Genomic DNA, 24,825 nt, shown 5'->3' with positions numbered 1-24,825 from the left:
AACCAGACATTATTGCATATGCCAACAAGATTTTGCTGACAGGACCCTGATATAGATGTCTCCTGTGAGGCTATGCAAGTGCCTGCCAAATACAGAAGTGGATGCTCACAGTCATCTATTGGATGGAACACAGGGTGCCCAATGAAGGAGCTAGAGAAAGCATCCAAGGAGCTGAAGGGCTCTGCAGCCCTATAGGAGGAACACCAATATGATCTAACCAGTACCATCAGAGCTTGTGTCTCTAGCTGCATATGTAGCAGAGGATGGCCTAGTCAGCCATCAATGGGAGGAGGGGTCCTTGGTCTTGGGAACATTCTATGCTATGCTCCAGTATAGGGAAATGCCAGGGCCAGGAAGTGGAAGTGGGTAGGTTGGGGAGCAGGGGGAAGAGGGAGAGTATAGGGGATTTTCAGAGAGGAAACTGGAAAAGGGGATAGCATTTGAAATGTAAATTAAGAAAACATCTAATTTTTTAAAAAAGAAGTTTATTTAAAGAATTACCCAAAACAATGGAAATGAAGTTTAGAAGTAACTAGAAGAAACAAATGTTACTTAAATTCTGATAGATGGGGACCAATATATTTCTTCAAGTTATTTTAGAATATTTACTGTGCATTGTATTTTTCATAAACAGTAATGTCTCAGAGTAAAATTTTCAGTATAAAATGTATATTGGTACCAGTAATACATGGAGAATGAATGCTTTATGGAACATATTATCATATTATAAAGAAAAATACAAATATCCCTTAGTGTGTTTATATATATATATACATTTTCAGAAACACAATCTATGATGTTATTAACAAGTCAGCAAATATCATCTGTAACAGCACTAATTAATCCTTATTGAACAATCCATGCTATCATCTTGTGGTATTTTACATATCTATTCACCCACTTTATACAACACAGTAATAGATAATAGTAATAGATGATAGTAATAAAAAGATTTATTTCCTGATCTTAAAAATATCTTTAATAAAGGAACATATTAAAAGTCCAGTGACAGAGCCTTTAAATTACAAAATGTGAGCTGTGATAATCTAGTGACTGATTGCCAGCTTAACGGCATTCAAAGTATATTAAAGCCCAGAAAGGGAGAATCTGAACTCAATCCTGGCTGAACTAGCAGTAATCAACACCTCAGTAGCAATCATGCAGGCTGGGGCTGTTTTGGGAATTCGATATTCATATGCATGCTATTTATTTCCTGGAGATAACAATGATCTTTGGAAGAATTGCTACCTATGGCTTATTTTTCCTGAAGACTTAGTTACATAGATTAGGCATTTTCTAGTAGCTGCAGCTGATGTGGATACCAAAGAGATCAACAGTAAATATCGGTATCAAGGGAGTTATCGAAAAAATGGAACTCTTGTCTAGAATGGGGAGGAGAGAGGCAAGTGAAGGGGGGTACTTGCAGGCCTCCTCTCCCTTGTTCCTTGCATCGTGCACCCTGTGTGTGAAGCCCCACCAGGAAAGGAGGCCCCCCGAGGATGCTTTTCCAACTGCAGCAGGCATATGGGTGGTGGCTAGCCAGCCTCCCTTCAGATGGTTCAACAAAGGTCTGAGCTTTCCCTTGTCACAGTTTGGGAGTAGGAGAGGAGTCTGTCCCTGGGTATCCATGGAGATTAGTTGCAGAAGCATCTTGTATGATGCTATTGTGCCTTCATATAACCCACCCACCTTCTCCTGAACACTTAAACTCATCTTTAGATTTCCTCCAACACCAAATACAGTGTAAAAAGTTTATACTGTGCTGCTCCTTTTTAGATATGTTTAGTGTAAAGGAAATTTTCTCTTATGGATGTCCTAAGGTAGGGTTTCTATTGTGGTGTGAAAACACCGTGACCAAAAGCAACTTGAGGATAAAAGGGTTTATTTCGTATCTCATCTAACAGTTTATAGTCCATCATCCAGGGATATTAGGACAGGAGCTCAGGCAGGAACCTGGAAGTAGGAGCTAAGGCAAGGCTATAAAGAGGTGCTGCTTACTGGCTTGCTTCCCATGGCTTGCTCAGCCTGCTTTCCTATCAAACCCAGGACCACCAGTGCAGAAGCACCAGCCACAGTGACCTGGACCTTCCAACATCAATCATCAATCAAGAAAATGTGCCACAGATCAATCCTGTGGGAGCATTCTCTCAGTTGAGATTCCCTCTTCCAAATAATTTCAACATGTGTCAAGTTGACAGCAAACTAGCCAAGTTCAGCAAATATCTATTGCTTCTGGAATCCAGCATTGAACAGGTGGGTTTATCTAATATGTAAAACCTAATAGTCTTGGATCTCAATGAAAGTGTCTGATTGATAGCTATTCTGATTTTTATGAGAAAGAAATGAAAACTCAATACTTAAAGCTCAAAATCTCTAACAGGGAGTTCAAGTGAATGTTAACAATGAACTTAGAAGTTCTGAGTTTTTTGGGTGACACATAACATGTGTGAACAGAGAAGGGGAAGGTTGGTCAACCCTCCAAGTTATCGCCACTCTCATCTCACTGAGCAAATGAAATCATGATTTGTGTATTCTTTCTGAACAGACATTCACCAAATGCTTAACAGAGAAAACGCTCCTTTGGGGTACATTATTAATAAGCGCAGACGATCAAAGAGAGGTTGATGAAGTTTTGACTGGAATGTATAAAGAGGTAAAAATAACAAATGTTGAGGCAAATTTCATACTTTAAATACTTAGTGGAGAAACAGTAAGCATGAATATTTCATGCAGTAAAGTATTTTCAGAGGTTTTTTTCTTATAAAATTAACATATATTTAAAATAGAGAAATTAGAAAGTATAGAGAAAAGGGAGCAGAAAAATATATTTTTTTAAAAGGATAGAATAATTCTCAATGCTCCCAAGCTAACCAGTGCTGACCTTTTGGTACATTTTCTTTCAATCTTTTGTCTCTCTACCTATTTCAACCCATTACAAACATTATAACTTTTGTAGTCACTCCATTATATTCTATATCATACCAGATACCTTTTTTATATCAACAAAACCTTTTAAAATAGTAATTTCAATGGCAATATGATACTTTAAAATAAGTATCTATTATGTACTATTATTTATTGAAATTCTTCTGTGCTGGATAGAACAGTTTCTCTTTGTGGGTGTGGTGAGTGGGTGGGAGCTATTGTAAGTAATTCTATGGTGAATAACTTCTTATGTAAATGTCTGTTCTCATTTCTGAGGATTTCCTTGTGCACATCCCAGGAAGAAGAGTGAGGTCAAAGAGGAAGAATACTTTCAAGCCATTTGGTTTAAATACCAAAATCCAAATGATATATATAGACGCACACTTTTGAGAGGAAGCGTGCGTGTGTGTGTGTGTGTGTGATGCTTGAAGATTTAACATTAGGAATTTTAAACTGATGTTTAGTGTATTCTAGAGAAGAGAGCTTTAAAATTATACTAGTCTATGTTTTGAATCAGTAAGTCAAATTCTAAAAATTTCTTGGAAAAGAAAATTTCTAGAAACAAAACAAAACAAAACAAAAAAAACAACCTAAATCAGACAAAAACACACATTTAGTTGAAGATTACAACAAGGCACAGCCCTGTACCTGGAGTGAGTTTTCTCATTTTGAGTTGTCCAGTGTGGTCCCACAGACACCTAAAGGTTATAGGCTATTGGCAATGTTCTTGGTCACCCCCAAGAACTTGGGCCTATTGCTGATGACACCACACACCTGAATCAAAGAATATGGAGAAATCAGGCTTGTATTGACTTGGAAGCTTCATCCCCTCTGAGTAGATTTCACAGGGCTGGAGGTGCAACTCACACCACTGAAGAAGAAAGAAGACAATAGTCTCCCTCCGTTATGAAAACTGCAAGCTATAGTAATGACTGGTCTGACACCATATGCCCACTGGTGAAATGGTAGTGCAAATATGGAAGAAACCAATCGCTTTCTGGTTGAGTTGATGATCTAGTCCTTGAGATAAAATGCACTCTTGGCACAGTTAATAGGGCCAAGAACCTATGGATAGTAAGGTCATGGTTCCTAATACTATTATCTTGCTAAATTGGCATAGTATTAAAATGACTCCTAATGACTCCTATAGATCAATGTATTTTTTACCTGTATCCAGAGGAGCTCCTTCTTGCAGTAGAGGGTAACTAACACGGGACCTTCAGTTGGTCATTGTGCAGGGAATAAGAGATTGTAAAATGGTTGGCTCTAATGGGGCATATATATTACACCTTCAAAAGCTTTGCAATCTCATAAAGAGGGGACATTGTAAGAAACAGAGGACGTATGTAATTTCAAGGAAACAGTAGCTGCCCATATAAATTCACAATGATTGTGATAGCATCCACAAGGCTTGGGCAAGCTCAATCCAGAAAAAACCCCAGTATACGGGGGGAGGTAGGCATGGAATCATACTACTAGCTAAGGAGATATTGGCATTTGATAGCATTTGCAAAGTTAGTTTTCTTTAATGGTATGAGCCCTCATAGGTTGACCACATGCCAGGGTAGGCCTTGCTCCCAATGCTGGTTGATCAACATAAACTGAACTCAATGGGGGAAAAAAAGGGAGATCAACTAAAAGTTGGGTGGGTGGGTGGTAAAATGAGAATAGGTATGGGAGAGGGTGAATATGATCAAAACATATTCTATGAAAGTCTCAAAGATTTGATACAAGTGTTAGAAAAGCGTTTTGTCCAGATGGTCTGGTTGTGCAGCCCAGGGTGACCTTAAATATGTAATCTTCTAAGATCAGTCTTCTGAATGTTGGTATTGCAGGACTGCACCATCATGTCCCATTTGCAAATAATAATTCAGACTAGCAAGTAATAATCAAAATAAAGATACACTAAAGGATAAGGTCAGGAGGCTTTGGAATGCTTTCCTCAAATGCAGTCATAAGATCCAACTACTGGCCACAAATACCCTCACAGTTTGCTACCTGTGCCTAATTAACTTCTTCATAGTTACTATTTTAATGAGTAAATATCTTGTTTTTCTTATCGTTGTGGCAAAACACCTGGCAAAAAGCAAGTGAAAGAAAGACAGCTTTATTTTGACCCAGAGTTTGTGTATACAGTTCATTATGAAGGGTAAAGCATGATGGTAGGAGAGTAAGGTGGCTGGTCACATTGCAGCCACTCTCAGGAAGCAGAAACAAATATATTCTGGTGCTTAAGTGGGCTCTTCCCTGTATATGTTCCAGGTCCCCAGCTATGGTGTGGTATCAGACACATTCAAAGGGTAACCTTTCCTTCCATAAACATTTCTAGAAACACATAGATACACTCAGAGGCATGATTCCATGATGACTTTAATTCAGGCAAGTTAATAAAAATTAACTATCACAATATCCAAGTATCATTCATTACACATGAATATTTATATAACCTGGTATGGAACACTGATTTCACAATGCTATAACATTTATATTGTAAATAAAGATTATTCCAATGTATAAAACAATTCCACACTTCATTTTCTCAGTATAGTTTTCTAGAAGCAGGAATCCTTTGTCAAAAGATGTGTAAGAGCCAAGACTCTAAATCTGTCATTTATTTGCCTATCATCTATCTATCACATGTATCTATGTATTGTATGTATGTATGTATGTTTGTATGTATGTATGTATGTATCTCTATCTATCATCTATCACATGTATGTATGCATGTATGTATGTATGTATCTCTATCTATCTATCTATTTATCTATCTATCTATCTATCTATCTATCTATCTATCTATCATCTATCATTATCTATGTTTGCTTGGGGTATATGGGGTTTATATGTGTGTATGAAGATATGCATGTAGGTATGTGTGCACATGTCTATGTTTATGTGTGTGTAGAGGTCAGATATTCATATAAACTGCCTTTTTCTATTTCTCTCCGCCTTATTTTTCCTTTTTTTTGATTATAGTATAATTACATCACCGCTCCCTTCCCTTTTCCCCTATTAACCCTACCATATACTTTTCCTTCCTCTCTTTCAAACATATGGTCTCTTTTTCATTAATTGTTGTTACGTGCATATATGTATGCACACAGGTATTTCTAAATATAATGTTCTCAGACTGTATAATGTTACTCACATGCATGATTTCATGGCCGAGTAGTTGATATTGGATAACCAATCGGTGTGTTCATACCTGGGGAAAACTAGATTTTTTTCCTACTCTCAGAATCCCTTAGCTGTCTATAGGTTTTTTGTTTGGTTGGTTTTTGTATAGGGTTGAGGCCTCGTGGGCTTTCCTTCTTCCACTTTGTCATATCCATTGGTGTTGTCCTCGTTCAGCTCATTTCTAGGTAGTCATGTTGGTGAGATTTTATGGTGTAGCTTTTAGCTTTACCAAGAGACACAATCTTACAACAAACTCTCTTCTCTGGCTCTTACAGTCTTTCTGCTTCCTTTTCTTCAGTGTGCACTAAGCCTTAGATGTGAGTGTGTTTTGTAAATGTATCCATTGGGACTAGTCTCTACAACTCTGCTTTTGATTGGTTGTGATTTTCTGTAATGGTCTCCTATGATGCATCAAGACTGTTCCTTGATGACAGGTGAGGACTCTGCTTAGTTTTTGAGACAGAGTCTCTCATAGAACCTGGAGTGTGCCAATTCAGCTAGGCTTGGTAACTATTGACATCCAGAGATCCCCCCTGTGATCCCCAAGACCACAAACACACATTGCCACACCCACATGCACACGCTGCCACACCCAGCTTTTTACATGAGCATTGGGTAGTCCTAACTCAGGTCCTCAAGCTCGAGCAGCACCCTCCTGAGCCATTTCCCCAGTCCTATCAATGTTTTTTTCAGCAGCCTCCTTATTCCATATGTCACCTGTAAAATATGTATGTGTCTATGTCCCTAATTTATGGATCAAGAATCTCAGAAAGGAAGATAAATTAGCTACTTGCATTTCATTGAACCACACAATCAAAAGGAAAGGATAAGAAAGAAATTTCTAAACTGTTCTACACAGGTTGTTTAACAACATACAGATACTCTCTATATACTTAAAATCAGGCTCTAAGGACAAGGGGTGGCCTATGCCAGGCAATCAGCTTGGAGTGAAACTCAAAGTGGATCTTTCTAGTCAGTGAGAAGCAGATTTGTTTTAGCCATGAAGCAAAAGTAAAAACAGCCCTTAAAGCATATTTCACAAAAGACGCACCAATGAGGGAAGTGATGAGCCATGGATGAACAAGGTTAAGATGTACCTTATAAGAAAACTGTACACAATCACACACAGTAGGATGTATATTATACGTTTAGAGAAGTTATGATCCTTTAAGAATAGAAAAGATCACAGAAAGGTAGGTAAATGGCATGAGCAGGCAATACATAAAGCAGAAAGTGAGAAATAAGGGAGATAAAGCATTTAACCTTATCATAAAGCATTGAAATGCAAAAAATGTAAAGAGTGGGGAGTTTTTACTTATCAAGTTGGCAAATGCTTAAATAAAATGCTTTCCTACGTAGCTGTTAAATATATGCACTGGTACAGCCTTTAATCAAGCCATTTTGTAGTACGATGCTTAAATGTATTTTCCTAACCCTATAATTGCACATCCTATAACTTACATTAGAGTATACCATTCAAAAATTTGAAAGAAATTGCCTGACTGATCATCATGACATTATTTGTAAAATTATAAAAATAAAAGTTAACCAAAATGATGGGATATTATTAACAATTGCAATATGTTATAAATGAATCACGAATATCATAGGAAAATTACCGTGATTTAACTGTAATCTTAGCAATAGTATTCTAAACATAATTAGCTATCTATCAGGAACATTAACAGTGATTGTCTCTAAGTGAAATTATTTGATGATTTTAAACATTTTTCTTACTAACTAGAGCAATATGATTTACTAATTGAGGCACTATGAAAATAAGAGAGATAAAAGTTTTATTATAATTTCCTTTTCCCACTCATAAAACATAACATATCTAGTGGTGAGGAAATACTTGTTAGAAATTTATTCAAGGATTCCAAGAGTAATTTTCAATGATAAAACTTTAGTATCCTCAGCTATTACCATTTCAAGGTGATACACATAAATAGGAAGGAGGTAGGGACCAGCTCCACTGATAATAAAGAAAATTAAATATTTTTATTTAAACAACTGAAACCACAAGTTGGTCCATCTTCTCATATCCCACCCACCTATCATGGTCACAGGAGCCGCAGACTCAAAAGGCAAAGGGTCCAGAATAGAAGCTCCATTGTTCTGCAAGAAGATAAAGAAAATTCAGAGCCCCTGTCCATCCAGTTTATCATTGTTGTTGATAGTGTGTTATGATATTGGTTTAGAAAGTCAAGATAAGGTACATCAGAGGACATGTCAGCAAGAACAGATTTGAGTGCTGATGTCATAAATGCCATCACAGGCTCATATATCTTTTTAAATAGTGAAAAACATTTTACCCACAATACTCTTCCTCTCGCCTGAAGGAAGAGATGGGGGCAGGATCCTTGGTGTTGTGAATGCTGGAATACAGGTGCCAATGGGACTTTCACCTCCACAGATGGATGGGTCCAGGACTGAGGATGCACACTGGGATGCAATGCAGATGTATAACTAGCAATGAGGTGCACAGGCATTTCACAGAAAAGGTAAGCTCACAGACATCCCTCAATGGAAATGCAATTCTACTCAGTTATTCTGAAATAATCTAAACAAAACATTTTAAATACATGAAAGCACACAGTCAAATAATACATAAAAACTGTCAGGAAAACTCTGTAAACATTCTCCCACCCCAAATGTCTCGTGAAGGCATTTGGCATTACTACACAGGCTTTTCCTAACACTCACTGATAATTGGATTTTCCCGAATCCCCATGTCCAATTTTACTGTAATATGTGGTCTCCTGCCAACCCCACTGGCCAAAGATTATCTTTCTGTAACCTTATGGAATGCAGGCAGTAACCCAGAGCCTCAAGGCCAATGAGCTGGAACCTCAGGCTCCTTGCTAACAAGGGTGAATTATTATCACGTCTTTCCTGGTGATTAGATTACCCCTTATCATCGTGTTTTATAGCTTTCTAGTTAGTCATCTCAATACAATTTATTCACAATAATAGTGTTTTTATTATTGCTGTTTTATAGTTCCTATAGCAATAAAATTTATTCTCAACTCTATTATCACAATATTCAACTACTAATGGAATTCTTGCTTTTATTTGATTGTGTTTTAAAGCCATAACAATAAAATTTACTTCCAAAATTATGACTGCAAGTTTTATGCTCTTTAAACTACTTGATAAAATGCCTACAAACACATGTGATTCTTTAAGCCTCACGAGAGAAAGCCTGCCAAAATACAAACACTGTTGGGGGGAATGGATATATGTGTGGTGGGAAGATTGGTCCCTACTGTGCAGATATGTGTTCTTTGGTTGACTAAATAATGGAATGAAAGAAATGAAAGGGGTTTACAAACACCTGATTTAAGGGAGTACTATATTATAATCGATAGAAATGTTTGTTAATAATAATAAATAATAATAAAAACCAACTATTTTTATTATCTGCCAAACCCTAAATATTTCCAACATCTCTATTCCCCCAAAATAATGTGCTCTTGAAATAATGTCTGTGATTTCTTTGAACTCTACAATGCATGGCAGGTTGCCATATAAGTTGGAGAGAAGCTGATATGAAATATTATTACCAAAGGCCAGGGTTATTTTGAAAGCCAACAGCTTCAGTGACTTAGGAATTAGAAGGCACATAGCCAAGTCAGCTGGCCACCTCTGCCACAACTTAGTTGCTATCTTTGACCCTGAACACAAGGACATTGTGCTAAAGCTCATTATTTACTGTGCCCAGAATATGGAATCAAAGAGGTTAGAACATGTGTTTGACAGTAACACAAAGCACTAGCAAGAATCAAGCAGGAACTATGGCAGGCTCTCTGTTGTTTGTGGTTAGGGGCTCAGGCTCAGACAGATGAGCTCACTTTCAATAGGTTTGATTCTATTATCTAAAGCATCAAATGAACAGAAGAATGGATGGACAGACAGGTGCATGGGGAAATCAGTATCTCTGCTCTTGTCAGAGAGGCTTGAACCTCTATGAGTACATATGAAGGTGAGTTTTTACCTTGCTACCAGGGTCCATTTTGTTCTCCCAACTGCTAAGCAGTGTGTAACTCAAATCCATGGTCAAGAGAGAAACTGTTTCTGGTCTCTGGCTATGGCAGTCTTGAGAATCTGAATCAGGATTCAGGCTGAGGATGTGTAGGGCATGGATAGCCCGAAATGATGACTGAGCACAGGGTGTGACAGGGCTTCACCGTGGCAGCTACCAATGCAGACAGCTCTAGGATCCATCTTCTTGGGGCCAAGCCACAGCTGGGAGGCCTTAATAACCTTATGTCCTAGTTAAATTTCTGTTGCAGTGATAAACACCATAGCCAAAAGCATCTCGGGGAGGAAAGGGTTTATTTCATCTTACAGTTCCATGTCCCAGTCCATCACTGAGGGAAGTCTTAGGGAGAAGTCAAGACAAGATTCTGGAGGCAGGAACTAAAAATCAAGACCATAAAAGATCTCTGCTTGCTGGCTTTCTCAGCTACCTTTTTAATATAATCCAGAATTACCTTCCCAGGAGTGGAATTGCCACAGTGGGCTGGGCCCTCCCATATTCATCATTAATCAAGAAAAGGTCCCTCCCGCCATGGACTTGCCCATAGGCCAGTCTAATAGAGGCATATCTTAGTTAGGGTTTCTATTGCTGCAATGAAACACCATGACCAAAAAAGCAAGTTTGGGAAAAAATATTTAATTGGCTTACACTTCCATATTACTGTTAATCAACAAAGGAAGTTGGTACAAGAACTCGAGCAGGACAGGGACCTGGAGGCAGGAGCTGGTGCAGAGGACATGGATGGGCGCTACTTATTGGCTTGCTCCTCATGGCTTGCTCAGCCAGCTTTCTTATAGAACCCGGGACCACCAGCTCAGGGGTGGGGATGATACCACCCACAATAGGGTGGGACTTTTTTCATCGAGCACCAATTAATGAAAAGCCCTCTAGACTTAATACAGCTTAATCTTATGGAGGCATTTTCTCAATTGATGCTTCTTCCTCTCTGATGACTCTAACTTGTGTCAAATCGACACAAAACTATCCAGCATAAGTCATTTCTTAATTGATGTTACTTTCTCCAGATGGCTCTAAACTTGTATCAAGTTAACAAAAACACTAGCCAGGATACTTACTACCCCATTGTCTTTTCTTCTTCTCTGTCACAGCTGACACATCTGCATTACAGATAGGTTCTCTTTTTCCACCTTCCTCCAGCTCTCTGTTCATCATCTTTTATAATGATTTTAACCACCCTACCCATTATAAGTCTTTTCCATGTTAAATACTTTCTTGGCATCCGCCTCTCCCATGATCTAGTCAACACACCAGCCAGAGGTTAGGACAAGGGGAAAAATTAATGAATATAACTCACCAGGAGTTACAAGAACCTCTGTGGACTTTGTAGATGATTATATGCAGAAATAAAACTGAAGTTTGGAAATAACTGAGATCATTCGATATGGCCAAGGCTTTCAAACCACAGCCAACGAGCTACAGAAAGTCATATGCTAACTAAGTAGCATACCACACTAGTTGGCTTAAGAAAGAAAAGGAAAACAAGAAAAGACAAGAAAAAATGTTCACCAAGTCACTTCTCACTTGCCCTAGTTTTTCCAGTTTCCATGTGGCATGGGCAAAGCCGTCGACCTTTTGGTGTAGATAGATTTTGGTCCTTCCCTGGTCCTTGACAATATCTTCTTTTGGGATCATCAGAAAGAAGGAGTTTCAGGGAAGAAGTGTGTACTCCCAAGAGAACAATGGAGAGGCGGAGCACAGGAAGCTGGGGAGATTCCCAGAGGAGGTTGGCTGTTCTACAGGCCCCTCAGCAATCTGCCTGGGCATGGAACAGCAGTAAAGGCAATCACCGGAAATCAGCCACTGGGCACATTTCCATCACTTTCCCAGCTGGACAGTATTTCAGTCAGCATCAGCCACCACCTAGCTTTCCAATGAAACACTTCTGCCTCACTGCACAAGATGCTGCCCCTTAGAAAGCTTGATAAAGATTATCATTCCGGGGCTCTGCTTCTGTCCATCATTTAGGTGCTTAACAGAAAGACATCCCAACTACAGATTTTCTTCCTTCTTCTTAATTTTGCTCCAGGTTTATTGTCCCATATGTCTTATTTTTGTTGATATATGCAGCAGGGTCATTACAGATTTTGACAGGTATGCATGGTCAGAATCTCAGTACAGTATGAGATAGGGCAAGCACAAAGGAGAGGCCCCAGGTTAGGAATCGCAGGCCCTGGCCTCTCATTCTGCTTCTGCCATCTCATCAGCCATGTGATTTGTGGCAAGTTTCACCTGTCTTCCTTCATAAAGAAAAGGAAATTATTCTTGTCTTGCTTCACACTTGTATTTGTGGAGTAAATTATAAGGAATAATGCAGGGGAAAGCCCTCCAAAGACTGGGAAACCATCGCCGTGCATGGTATAATTATCCCGACACTAATAACAATGGGCTGCAATTGGATTATGGGTCCACGAAGGGTAATTCCAACAAGAGACCACACAATACAGAAAGGAAAAACCAAACTCCCCAGGGCAGATTGCTGGATCTGCTTTCTTCTTCATCACTATAGAACTTACTTTAGTGTTCATCTGAAGATTGTTTTTTCCTAAAAATGGGAGAATGGTTGGGGGCTCCCAAACACACTCACACATGCGCGCATGCACACACACACACACACACACACACACACACACACACACACATGCTCACAATGCAAACACAGAAAGAGGGTGGAGGGAAAGAAAAAAGGCAGGGGGAGAAGGAAAGGGAGAGAGAAAGATTTTAAATGCAGTGTGTATTTGGAATGAGCTAGACATTAGCTACTAAAATCAGCCATGTATGCTCTACTTCATCTTAGCTCTGTTTATTAAGTAACAGCCCCCTCCAGCATAATTGACTTTTTTCTATAAAAATACCCTTAATCTGATGTAATTCATATACTCCCTTTTCTGCAAATTTACCCTATAATCTCTAAAATGATTTCTATAAAAGGAGAGAAAATGAGACTCCCATTAATTTTATACACAGAAAAATAACTGCTGTCGAAACCATTATGGGCTTTAATAATAAACACAAACACACTCAAGAAGTTCAACTGCACACCCTGAGATGACACAGATATCACAAGCTTGCTGCTTCTATTTCTGGGCATGGCGGGTGAGCATCCTCTGCTCTTTCCTATGCACTGCCTGTTTCTGTTGACACCCCCACCCCCGCCCTGAGCTCCCTTCACTTAAAATAAGCTGTGGAGTTCTCAGTAAGGCTGGCAGAGCTGTTACCAAAATTGGCTGATTGTTTGTGTCTCCACCCACCCCCAAATTCCTAGTCTAAAAATCCTCAATGCAAAGGTGCTAGGAAATGGGGCAGTTGGCAGGGGTGTGATCGGGTCATGGAAGCAAAACCTTCTGGAATATGATAAAAAAGTAGTTGGGGGGTGTGCTTGCCTCTTCTGTCACATGTGGACTCAGGAAGAAGGTGCCATCTTTGGAACAGAGAATTCCATCTCTCCCCACATGTGGAATCTGCTGGCTCTCTGATCTTCAATTTTCCAGCCTCTGAACCTGTGAGCAGTAAATTTATGTTGTCTGTAAGTTACCTAGCTCAAGGTACTTTGTCACAGCAATAAGGGAAGCAACTCGTTAAGATCTAAGCTCTAGAATTCATACATAGGTAGACTAGCTCTGCATCCCCAGGTCCTGGGTAGACTATCAGACTCTATCCTGAGATTTAACATTTGTGTGTCCATTCTTGCATGTATGCCTGGGCTTGTGCATGTTTGTGCAGGCACACCTGCATGAATGCACTGATCAGAGGACAACCTCGGCTGACATTCCTCAAATGCCATATACCTTGTGTTTTTGAGACAGAGTTTTTCATTGTCCTGGGATTTGCCAAGTAGGTTAGACTGGCTGACCACTGAGTCCCCAGGTTTCCTCCTCTCTCTGTCTTCTAACACTGGGCTTACAAGCATATACCACCACACCTTCATATATAAAACTACATATATGTGCAATATATGATATAGTATATGGTATATGATATATAATACAAAATATAGGATACAGGATAGTTAACATATAACATAACATAAATGTGATATGTGACATATGATACATGATATATGATATAATGTATAATATCATATATAATAGCTCATATATAATACATTATATATGATATAACATATAATAATATATATATTTTATCACTATACTCACTATTCTCTCAGGGTGGAGCCCTTCTGCTTTATATCTTGTTTTGTTTTTTTTTTTTTTTCTTTTCTTTTCTTTTTTTTGGACTCGGGACAGAACCCAGGCTCCACCACTAAATGACTCTCCTATTTACATATTTTTTCTTTGAGGAAACAGAAGAGTTCCCCCCCCCATCCTCATGCCAGCCTGAGTTCATTAGAGCAATGCTACAGACTGCCTTGAACACCATTTCATTTCTCAGTCCCCCCCACCCCCCCGACAGAGTCTGGCATAGCACCTGGTAAACATTTGCTGCATGAGTTAGCTCTATTTCCATAATCATAATGCCATTGTTAGAAATTACCCACAAACCCTTTAGCACTAATCCAGCTTTCTGTCCGTTGAATTTTCTCACCAGCAAGTCACAGACGCCCTTCTAGAGAAATCATTTGTTCCCACCACGCCTCTGTGCCCTGGTCTGTAAAACAAGGGTGAAACTCCTCTCATAACACCAGCAGGAGGGTTACAGCAAGCCAGGTTACACATTCCACAGCTCGAGAGTTCCCTAACTTGTCTCATTTTAGAATCTTTTGAGGAGCTTTCTCTGTTTCCCTACTCCTCAGACCAATTCTAGCTGAGTTCCTGGGGTTGGTCCCTGAAATCAGTATTTCTTATATTTCCTTAGCTGTTTTTAACAGGTGGCTGAGTATAAGAACCCCTGGCTTCATCGCACTGAGCTGAATAAAGTTTAACCATGGAGTTTTTCTCATCTAGGCTTTGGGAGAGTAAACAACTCTAAACAGGTCATGCTGACTCCCGCCATAGCTTTCCTCAGATTCAATGCTTCCTTTTGTTGGCAAGAGTTATAGTTGATCATCTCTGTCATTCATTCCAACTCTTATTTCCCCTCTGATCCAATGGCCACCTGGGCTCTCTGGTATTATATCTACCCATTGGCCTGATTCGTACATAGCTTACAACTGTTCCTCACATGTTCAAGCCACGCATTCCTTATATCTCTGGTCCAGTGCTAGGTGAAGCTTAATTAGATGTTGTAAAAGGATCTTAGGTTAAAAAAAATAATAAGAAAGAAAGACAGAAAAACCGAAAACTTGAGACTCAGATAAAATGGTCATGGATCAAAGCTTTTCTTTACTGCATCAATTAGTGAAAGAGCCAAGGAGATGTTACAACCACTTCAAAGGAGAAATCAAAGAGCCACATGTATATAGGCAATAGGAGGCTTTGAAGTGAATTTACAAACAGATACGAAATGAGCCCAGTGCATTCCACTGAGCACCCTTCATTTGTATTTCTATGGCAAAGAAGCATTTGGATTACTGTTTATTTTCTGCAATGTGCACAGTTTAGAAATAGATCAAAGATGATCACACACAGAGAGAGAGAGAGAGAGAGAGAGAGAGAGAGAGAGAGAGAGAGAGAGAGAACAGACAGTGTTTTAGTTTGCTCGTGGCATATATGCCATGGCTTCTGTGGTCCATTTCCAACCTCTCACTGTCTTTCCTGGCAGCAATCAGAATTACAGCACGACGATAGATTCTCGTCAGGAAGGAATTGATAGGAGAACTAAATGAACACACCGTAAGACATCTCAGGAATCTGAATGAGGTGGATTCAGTTAATGGTACCCCAAAACCTGCACCATGAGGAAGCCATTAGAGCAAGTGTATAAATTTCACTGATTAAGATGTCAGTGGAAATGAGTTCTAATTATTACTAAACTAATGAGCTCAAGGCTCGGGAATGATTTGGAACTTGTCAGCCTGCTGGACAGCACCTCTGTGTGCCAAGTCCTAGACTGACAATGATGACTTCAGTGTGTACCTATATTCAAAATCAATATAATGATTGTGGGCAAAAGCTATAAGAATTGCACAGTTTAACCGCAGGATTATGTAAATGTCTCTCAACTACTGTGTTAGTTATTTTCTCATTGCTGTGATAAAATACTTGAAAGAAGTGGCTTAAGGAAGGGAAGATTTATCATTGCTTGTAGGTTGAGAGCACAGTCCATTATGGTAGGGAAAGCATGGCTGGAACAGCTCACCCCAGGGACACCATTGCAGCAGTATATAGGGTGGCTGGTTACATCATACTGGGGCAAGCAGAACTTGCCAGCTGTAATGACTGAGGAAGACACTGTCTACATATGGGCTCCACACACATGTGACAACCATGTGCATGCATGTGTGTGTGTATGCGAATGCATGCACATGGTTGTCACATGTGTCATGTATGCGAATGCATACACACACACTTGCACGTACACATCATATGTGCATAAACACATACACACATACATACATACATACATACATACATACATACACACAAGACTGGGGGAAAGGGAGAACCAGAAACTGGGGCTGGGCTGACCATAACCCGTAAGCTCGGATCCTGTAGCTCTCTATCTACAAGCCAAGACTTCATGGCCAAAATGTTCCACAATTCTCCCAAAGAGTGCACCAGCTGAGGACCAGTTCAGACACAAGAACCTGTAGGGAACACATTACATTTAAACCACAACAACTGCTTTAGAGAAAAGTTTTCTGTAAAACTTTAATGTCAATGTTGTAGTTTGACAGCCAATTTCTAATGCCTGTTTCTTGTGTCTTACAAGACTGTTTTCCAAATAGAATCTATTCACTATCTAGATCTTTCCTCTCCTCGCCCTGGACTATGGGAGTGCCCATTGGATTGTGAGGAATTCATTAGAAGCAGAGCTCAGGGACCAGGGGACACTGGGCCAGCCAGAGGTCATACTTCATCCCTGCTTCAACCCTAACACTTCCTGTTAGCCCTTCCCTCCCAAGGCCTCACCCCAGCCTGGCTCCTCCTGGATTAGGGCCACCTTTCACATGCTGCCCAACCCAGCCCTACTGGAGCATCTTGTCAACAGGCTCTGGTCAACACCCTTCACAGCTCCCACCCTTCACCTCCTGTCACACCCTCCCTGCAAATCCACAAATAACCTTGGGTCATCTACATCATCTCCTCTCGGCTTCTCTCCCCGGGCTTCTGTGATCCATAGAAGACAGCTCACAACTGCCACATGAATAGTTTTTGATGCATTTCTATCCAGCATTCACAGAGTACCCAATATACTTTGGACTATAAATAATAGAAGAAACAAACCCAGAAGGACATCGTTGGTGCTCAAGAAACTTCTCTCAGGGAGATCTGAGCCATGTCTGTCAACCCTAGATGGGGAACCAACAAAAGAGCCAACAACAATTCTACCAGACCAGTTTGGTGAACCACTGAGTTTATCTGGGTTACTTAAAGCAGTGTGGATGGCCCAAAGGCAGTTCCTCACTGAAAAGCTCTCCCCATTATAGTGACAACTTACAAAAGCTGCACCCCAGAGTTTCCTGCATGCTTTGCAGTTAGCTGAATTCAAGACTCTCTTCTTCTCACTTACTGTTACCCAACCCTGCAGTGGCCTATGAGTCTTGCTTCAGGAACTTCCTGGGCTTATGAAGTGTGTGAGACTACTGCATCTCATGAGCCTCTCTCCTTCCTTGGACAGCACGTCTTAACTTGAAAGGACCCTAATGGAACTAATTTTTTCAATGCCTATTGTTAATGATGGTTCTTAAACTCTTTACCTTCCCTTTTATCCCACCACCCACCAGTGGTAGTGGGAAAGAAAGGATACAGGGAAAATGAACCTGTTTAGATAGGTCCTTTGGAACAACTCCTATCTGTAGTGTCTGGAAATCAGCAGTTCTTTTCACAGGTCAGCAGTGACAGTTGGATTCACTCACAAACTTCATGGATATACCAGCAGTACAGTTCAATAGAGTCAGGATAGCAAACACAGATCAGCAGTGGTGGCACTACCTAGCAGAGACAGCCAGGCCTCAGCCTTGGCTCAAGTTAGCAGGAGGGACCAAGAAGAATGTCAAGAGAAGTTCCTGGCTGTGCCTCTCTTAGAGAAGTGAAGATCATTAAAGACTTGAGACCCACAAGCATTGCACAGTTAGCTGTATCAGCAAGCCAAGCTCAGCCCCTGTCACTGTCTGGAGTCCTATTTATATTTGCCAAACATCACGTGTTCTCCACATGTCTTGCCTCAGCATGTATCTGCCTCAGCTGACATTACTGCTAGTCAGCCTGAGTCTGAGAATGCAGCAAGAAACTGCAGCACACTCCATAGACATGCTTCTGTCTATGGAGTCCTGACTAATGCAGCTCAATTACACAATGTAAGGCAGACCAATACATGTGTGTTGTTAGAAAAGAATCCTTCATCAAGTGTCCTTTCACATGCTTGCTTTTGCAGAACATCCTTTCACCTGTATCTACTTCAGCTAAATGTTCCTTCATGTGTTTGCTCCAGCGAAACACCATCCAACCGACTTCCCAAAGAACCCTTAAGTTTCCAATTCGCCCTAACCCTAACCAACATGAGTGAGAGCAGCGTCTTCTCAGGGCCCAGAGATTGACTGGTGGTAGGAAGAATAGAATTCAAAAATGGACCACAACATGATTAAAATAATTAGAGGGGGAGCACTGAGTGCCAAGGAAGTCCAATGGAGGGCTCCTGAGATCAGGACTTAGGAAGCCATGGAAGACTCTGCTACTTCATCAGTCATGGTCTTCAATGTCAGTGAAGCCCTTTGCATGATTCAATAAGCCCTTTGTAGCTCTGGAGTCAGCTCCAAAAGGATGGACACACCATTGGCCTCCTTAGACCACTGCTCACATTGTTTTCATTTATCCTAATTGTCTCTTAGCTGAGGACAGCCTCCGACTATAGTGAAGGAGCCTAGTCCATACGTGAGAATCGCTCTTCATTTCAGCCCCTTCCCTCAGAAGAAAGTTACCTTTCTTTGCATTCTGTCTCCCCACCTGGTCCCTGTTGCTCATTTGGGACCAGGAACTTCACAACCTGTCCTTGTTTTCTCCACAACTTCTTAAAACTTTTTCCTCTTAACTACTCTGCTAAGATATAAATTTCTCTCATACAAACAAAACAAAACAAAGCCAACTAAAAACAAAACAAAAAAAACAACAATAAAACATGCAAGTAATTAGATTTCCAGGCTCCATTAGCTTCCATGTTAAGTAATAATAATGATGACTGATAACACAAGAGATTACAAATGTTATCCTGAACATTGTAGGTTCTGACTCAACCCACACCCACACCTGCATCTAATTATCTGGGATTCCCAAAGGAAAGTGGGCCATGTGTTCATGGAAAAACCTAAGATGGCTGCTTGCTACAGGTGCCTCCCTAGCCACCAGCCTCTTCCAGGCCACACTAGTCCTCTGTGCCCCACGGTGCGGGTCCATCGTTCACCACTTGCACTCTTGCCTGTGAAGATCCCAGTGGAGCAGTCCTCATGGGCTGCTTCTCTCTAACTAAGCTAGGGCTCCAGGCTTTGTCAGGAGAGTCATGCTGATGACTGGCCACCAGTACTCCCCATCTCCTGCTGGACTGTCCATTGATCTCCACCTTTGTGTGCCTGGAAAACTGAGCAGTGCAGACAGAGGAGAAAGTCAGGGCTCTTTTCCCCTGCTTTTCTCTTCATTAAAAAACCCTACAGCAAACATGGCCTCAGCAAGCCTCACGCTTGGCACAAACCCAGGGAATATGGCACACACGATTTTCTGCATGAAAAACACACCAAACACAAATACTTTTCTCTCTCTCTCTCTCTCTTTCACACACACACACACACACACACACACACATCTCCCCACACACAACCTCTCCATGCTATGTCAGAGGCAATCCTTGGTCTTTACAAATCTCACCAAGTAGTCATGTCCTATGTCTGAACCCATTTGTGGCTACAGCTCAAAGTTTCTAAGGCAGGTCCTCAGCCTCTTGTAAACAAATCTGTGGGTGTCAATAAAAATCTAGAGTGAGAAGGGTATCTCAGCCAAAATATGGAATAGCCACGACCCTGACAGAAAGACCATGAAGCATCTCCCTCCATCTTGAATCCAGAACAGCAACCAATCGCTCGTCTTTTCTCTCTTCAAGCTCTGTGAAAGCAGAGCTTTCATCTGCTTTCCCTCCCATGTGTGTGTGTGTATGTGTGTGTGTGTGTGTGTGTGTGTGTGTGTGTGTGTGTGTTTAAGTCTTCTTTGGAAGTATAGTTGTAAATTAAAAATGTACCAGGCCTGGAGAGATGGCTCAGTGGTTAAGAGCACCAACTGCTCTTCCAAAGGTCCTGAGTTTAATTTCCAGCAACCACATAGTGGCTTACAACCCTCTGATTCCCTCTTCTGGAGTGTCTGAAGACAGTTACAGTGCACTCATAAATACAAAAAATGTACCATAATCTATCCCTGGCTATCTTCAAAAGCAGCCAACCAGTTCCTGTGTTTTACTGAATACAAACAAAAGTATATGGGAGGAGCTGGGGAGACCTGTCAGTGGATAGAGTACTTGCTAAGCATATGTGAGGACCAGAGTTGAGATTTCCAGCACCTATGTAAAAGCCAGATGGGTGTGGCAGCCCACGTGTAATCTCAATGCTCTGCAGGCAGAGACAGGGGAACTCTTAGGGCAATATGACTATAGTAGCTATGTCTGCAAACTCTGGGTTCAACAAGAGAAAGAAACCCTGCTTCATTAAGCAAAGTGATTGAGGAAGACACCCAATGTTAACTTCTGGCCTTCACACACACATACACATGAAGAAAAAAAATGCTTTTTCTATGTCCATCTTTTGAAAATTAGCAACATCTGTTCTTTCCTCTTGGTATTATAGGACAGATCATTTCACATCAGTAAATTATGGATAATCTTATTGTTTTTTGTAGAGAAGAGAGGCAGGCTATTGCATCATTATGCCCTAAAACTCGGGATTTTCGTCTCTCTATGTCTCTGACTCTCTCTCTCTCTCTCTCTCTCTCTCTCTCTCTCTCTCTCTCTCTCTCTCTCTCTCTCTTTCTGTGTGTGTGATTACATAACTGAGAACGGTTCATCTCAAAGCGAGATGAATAATCAGGTATTGTACAAAGGGAATGCAAGGCTTGCCATGCGGTTGATTCTTTAGATATCATCAGGGTGGGATCTGGAGATAGGAACATTTGGAGCATCAGTGAACCCCATCTCTCTATAGGGAGCACTGAGTGTCCATAACCTCTGTGTCATGACAAAGAAAGAGACCTCAACATAAATATTCTTGAAGGTTTTGTAATGTTCCATTGGAATTTGGAATCCATTAAGCCCATCTAGAAAGCTGAATGGTGGGGGCATATTTGCTTAGCTGCACTGAAGGTAACTAGAGGCAGTTCCTTGAAAATTAACTCTTTCAGCATTGTTAGAACAAAGGAGATGTAAATAAGTATTTCTTTGGCTTTGGGTGAGAATCCCAAGCAAAATGTATAAAATGTCTTTTAATTTCTCCTTAAAAGGAAAGGATGGAAGAACCCATCTTGGAAAGGCTGAGGCAGCAGACACCAGCAGATGGGTAAGTGCTAAAGGCAGCATAGAGGCCATTCATCATAGAGATGGGTCTATCTTCATGCAGAAGTCAGAGATTCACTGACAGTCAGGGTAATGTAAACAAATCCTTGAAAGAACTCTGATGTAATCAGAATACATACACATGTGCACATACACACAAAGCACAGTAGGCATGCAGGCACTCATGCACTTGAAAGGGAACACAAATACCAAATACAAATACTGTTGGTCAAGAGAGCCATTTTCTAATCTCTTCACTTTCCTGCCTCCCCCATCTTAGAGAGATCTGGAAGTAGACTGGACAGATAATAGCACAGAAACACATACAGGAAGATAAAACATTTAAGCACTAGAGATACAAAGGTTGTATGGCTAGAGTAATATCACTCAAATAATATTTGGAGATCAAGAGTTATAAAAAGTGATAAAAGATCATTATCCAGAATGCGTAATAGGTTTCTCCTGGGTGTACGCCTGGTATGAGAGTGTGGGACCTCCTAACAGACGGAGAGGGGGTATTTCTGACTCTTTTGCCTGCTCTTGAGACCCATGTTCTCTTTCTGGGTGGTCTCATCCAGCATTGACATGAGGGCATGTGCTTAGTTTTATTTTATTGCATCTTGTTTTTCCATGTCCAGTTGATATCCCTGGGAGGCCTGCTCTTTTCTGAAGGGAAACAGAGGAGCAGTGGATTCTGGGGGAGATGGCTTGGAAAGCATGGAGGGAGGGGAAACTGAGATCGTGGCTCAACATATAAGAGAAGAATAGATTAAAAATAAATGAAAACACATAAAATAAAAAAGAGAGTATTTCAAAATTAGAAAGGCAAGAACCAAACAAATAAAAGAAAAATATCTTAAAAGCCAGAAATTTGATAAGTTTGGCACCTGTCTGAGTAATTGATAACACAGAGAAATCAGAAATGATATCAAAAAGTGTGAATATTATTAATGACATCACTAGTTGGCCTTTCAGAAAAATATCCAATGTCTACAACATCAAACACATGGATTATTTTCAAATGTGTAAGCACTTGCCAAGGTGGATATAAGATATATGTTCTCAGACTATAATAATATAAGATTAAATGTGGGTCATAGCAAAACATGTTAGAAATCTTCAAATACTTGGAAATTAACTCCATACATCAAAACAGTCAAGGGGTCAAAGAGAACATTAAAAATATGAAGTGAATAGTAATGAAAACATAATATCAAGCATTGAGAGGAATGTGATAGCAGTGTGTGCCTGAGTGCAATTCATTGCTTTAATATCTCTATTAGGGGCTGGAGAGATGGCTCAGCGGTTAAGAGCACTGTCTGCTCATCCAGAGGTCCTGAGTTCAATCCCCAGCGATCACATGGTGGCTCATAACCATCTATAGTGTGATCTGATGCCCTCTTCTGGTATGTAGGTGTACATGCAGATAGAGGACTCCTATGTGAAATAAATAAATAGTTTTTAAAAGGAGAGAGAACCTTAAAAAAAAAAAAACAATAATATCTCTGTTAGGAAATGAGAATGGTGTGATCCATCAATAATCTGACTTGCTTTCCAGAAGCCAGAAGCACACCAGCTGTGGTGACATAGGATATGCTGAAGAAGCCGGGATAAGAAGAGGAAACAAAAAATCCAGAGCAAAAGATAGAAGTAATATCAGAGCAGAATGAGTGACTCCAGACGCCAGAAACAGGCAGCTAAAAGATCAATAGTCAATAGCTATCATTTAAAAGAGAATCATTACAATTTACCAATACTCAGCACATCAGACCGAAGAATATATAGCATTAGGGGAGGCAATGAAGACTAAGAGAGACCTCTTGTGCCAGCCCTAGCCTGTAATGAGCATGCTTACATGCAAACAGTTGTGAGTGTGGGCTTGCTATAACAAGAAAGGGCTAACATTAGATGATAATGGGAGGGATGCAAGGAAAGGATTCATGAGCCCTGAAGGAGGAAATAAGCATGCGGCTTTTGTTGTTGTTGTTGTTGTTACAACTTTGTCAATGGCTCCACCACCTGTGGTGGACAAATGTATGAAAATGTACTTGAAAGTGCAAGTGTGAAACCCATGGCTTTAGGATGGCCATCCTGGGTGGACACAAGTTCATTGAAATTCAGAGTCCAGGAACAAATGTGTGTTTGGTTGAGTGGCTACCTTGATCTAGCCCTGTCATGATTTAATTTGTGAGTTCATTACAATAAAGTAATTTTTAAAAAATGACTGATCAAAGAGAGGAGAGGAGGATAGAGTGGGAGGGGATGGAGGAGGGGGATGGACAGGGGTGTGGCAAGATATGTCACTTCAGCTCTACAAGTGTAAAAGATAGAGGGATTCTAGCTGCAACTTTTTAAAAAATGTTCACTCAAAGGCATTGATTTCTTGTTTCCATTCTTTTGATTTTTGGAGGTTATAAATTGATTACATTATTTTCCCCTTCTCTTTCCTCCCCCTAAACTTTCCTGTGTATTCACTTGCTTTCTTTCAAACTCCTTTCCCCAATTGTTGCTACGCACATGTGTGTGTGTGTGTGTGTGTGTGTGTGTGTGTGTGTGTGTGTGGTCTATTATACAAATGCAATGTGCTCAGTACCTATGACATTACTTATATGTATGTTTCAAGACTGACGATTTTGTACTGGATGACCAGTTGATGTGGTCTTGAGGAAGACTGTTTGCCCAGCTCTCAGCACCCCTTGTTGTCTGTAGTTCTTTATCTACATGAGGTCCCACGAGCTCCAGTCCCACTCCATCCACATCAGGACATCTGCGGGTGCAGGTGTCATTTCTGTTTTGGCAGCACCTTCTGCTGGTTCTTAGGAACTGTGGAGGGTCTGACCAGTTAGGCTCACAAGCTCATCTGCCTGCCCCATGTGTGCTAGGCAGATTACACAAGGCTTCTGTGGCACTCATCTCCTGTGAATCTTCATGTTCCATGGTGACATCTGGGCAGGCGCCTGTTGTATCAGAGTTGAGTTTAGGCCTAAGAGACCCTAGGCACTTCAAACCAACCTTCCGGGCCTTTGCCTCTGCAGAGGGGGCTGTGCCTTCATTATCCCAAACAGCAAATAAACATTCCT

General features: G+C 40.6%; 1 protein-coding gene across 1 annotated transcript in view; it reads right to left on the bottom strand.

Moving 5' to 3' along the window:
• Window positions 1-24,825, bottom strand: part of Cpo (carboxypeptidase O) — an 85,689-nt gene that overhangs the window by 24,161 nt on the left and 36,703 nt on the right. Inside the window, 1 exon segment of the mRNA XM_021163854.1 lies at window positions 8,157-8,220. Coding sequence (XP_021019513.1) covers window positions 8,157-8,220 — 64 coding nt within the window.

The sequence above is a fragment of the Mus caroli genome, chromosome 1 (assembly GCF_900094665.2).
Source record: "Mus caroli chromosome 1, CAROLI_EIJ_v1.1, whole genome shotgun sequence".
NCBI lineage: Eukaryota > Metazoa > Chordata > Mammalia > Rodentia > Muridae > Mus > Mus caroli.
This window is presented reverse-complemented; position numbering and strand designations above follow the sequence as displayed.